General features: G+C 29.8%; 1 protein-coding gene across 1 annotated transcript; it reads left to right on the top strand.

Moving 5' to 3' along the window:
• Window positions 1–36: 36 nt before the first annotated feature.
• On the top strand, window positions 37–795 carry LOC108771226 (uncharacterized). The gene has a single exon (XM_018542052.1). The coding sequence runs from the start codon at window positions 37–39 to the stop codon at window positions 793–795; it is 759 nt and encodes a 252-aa protein (XP_018397554.1).
• The last annotated feature ends 457 nt before the right edge of the window (window positions 796–1,252 follow it).

Raw genomic sequence — 1,252 nt, forward strand, 5'->3', positions numbered from 1 at the left:
TTTTTTTCTGCGTCACCTGGCAGATGGAATATTTTGATGTCACGATTAAGTTGTCAAGTGACATTAAAAAGTCTTTCTGAAACCAGATGGTCAGCTCGACACGATGCTGTCAATGCACTCTGCCTTTCTTGGAATGAAATATTATCCGCCTTGGAAGATATTTCTGAAGATACGCGAGAAAAAGCGTTAACGACTTCTGAAGCATCAGGTATTTTAACAAATTTAAATTCATTGGAATATTATTTCCTAGCTCTCCTTTGGAATGATATTCTTGATCGTTTCAATAAAGTCAGTAAAATATTGCAGTCGACAAATACAGATTTACCTACTGTAGTAGAATTGTATCAGTCTTTAATTAAATATATAGAATCAATGCGAACAAATTTCGAAAATTACGAAAAACAAGCTATACAGAAAAGTAAAATTAAAGAATATGCCTGTAATATTGTTCGTCATCGGAAACGAAAAATACATTTTGATGACGAACTAAATGAAAATGATCTAAATTCATTATCCGGAAGTGATAACATGCATATTAACGTATTTTACGTTATTTTAGATTTACTTCTGGCAGATTTAAACAGACGAAACAAATGTTACGTTGATTTAAATAATAAATTCGGCTTTTTAACAAGCTTACATGAGTTAAGTCCAGAAATGATAACAACCAAGGCTCTTAAATTACAATCCTACTATCCGGACGATTTGGAAATATCATTAGACATTGAATGTCGGCATCTTGCAGCTCATTTAAAATCTCTAAATATAGGCAAAATGTCAGCGTTAAAACTATGAGAAAAATTGCATGATGAACATTTTGTCATTTTGTATCCAAATGTCAATATCGCTTTGCGCATTTATTTATGCATGATGGTAACAAATTGTTCGGGTGAAAGAACATTTTCTGTATTACAGCGAGTGAAAAATCATTTACGCAACAGTCAAACAAACGAACGTTTGAACGAATTATCTTTATTATGCATCGAAGCTGAACTTAATCGCGATATGGATTACAATCACATTATTGATGAATTCGCCATTAAAAAGGCTCGTGAAGTTCATTTGTAAATAAATTATATAAACTCATATATTCTATTCTTAATGTAAAATCTTGTCAATTCATTTTGTCTGTATATATTACTAAAAATAATAAAAACAACCTTATTGTTATATTTATTGTAATAATTTAGATATAAAAAAATGCATACCAACATTTTAAATATTAAAATTAATTTTTACACTGAAATTCTTA

The sequence above is a fragment of the Cyphomyrmex costatus genome, unplaced genomic scaffold (genome assembly GCF_001594065.2).
Source record: "Cyphomyrmex costatus isolate MS0001 unplaced genomic scaffold, Ccosl1.0 C2283503, whole genome shotgun sequence".
NCBI classification, from domain to species: domain Eukaryota; kingdom Metazoa; phylum Arthropoda; class Insecta; order Hymenoptera; family Formicidae; genus Cyphomyrmex; species Cyphomyrmex costatus.

Bases quoted from the DNA above. Each gene is read 5' to 3' on its own strand.
- LOC108771226 (XM_018542052.1), top strand. From the start codon at position 37: ATGTCACGATTAAGTTGTCAAGTGACATTAAAAAGTCTTTCTGAAACC.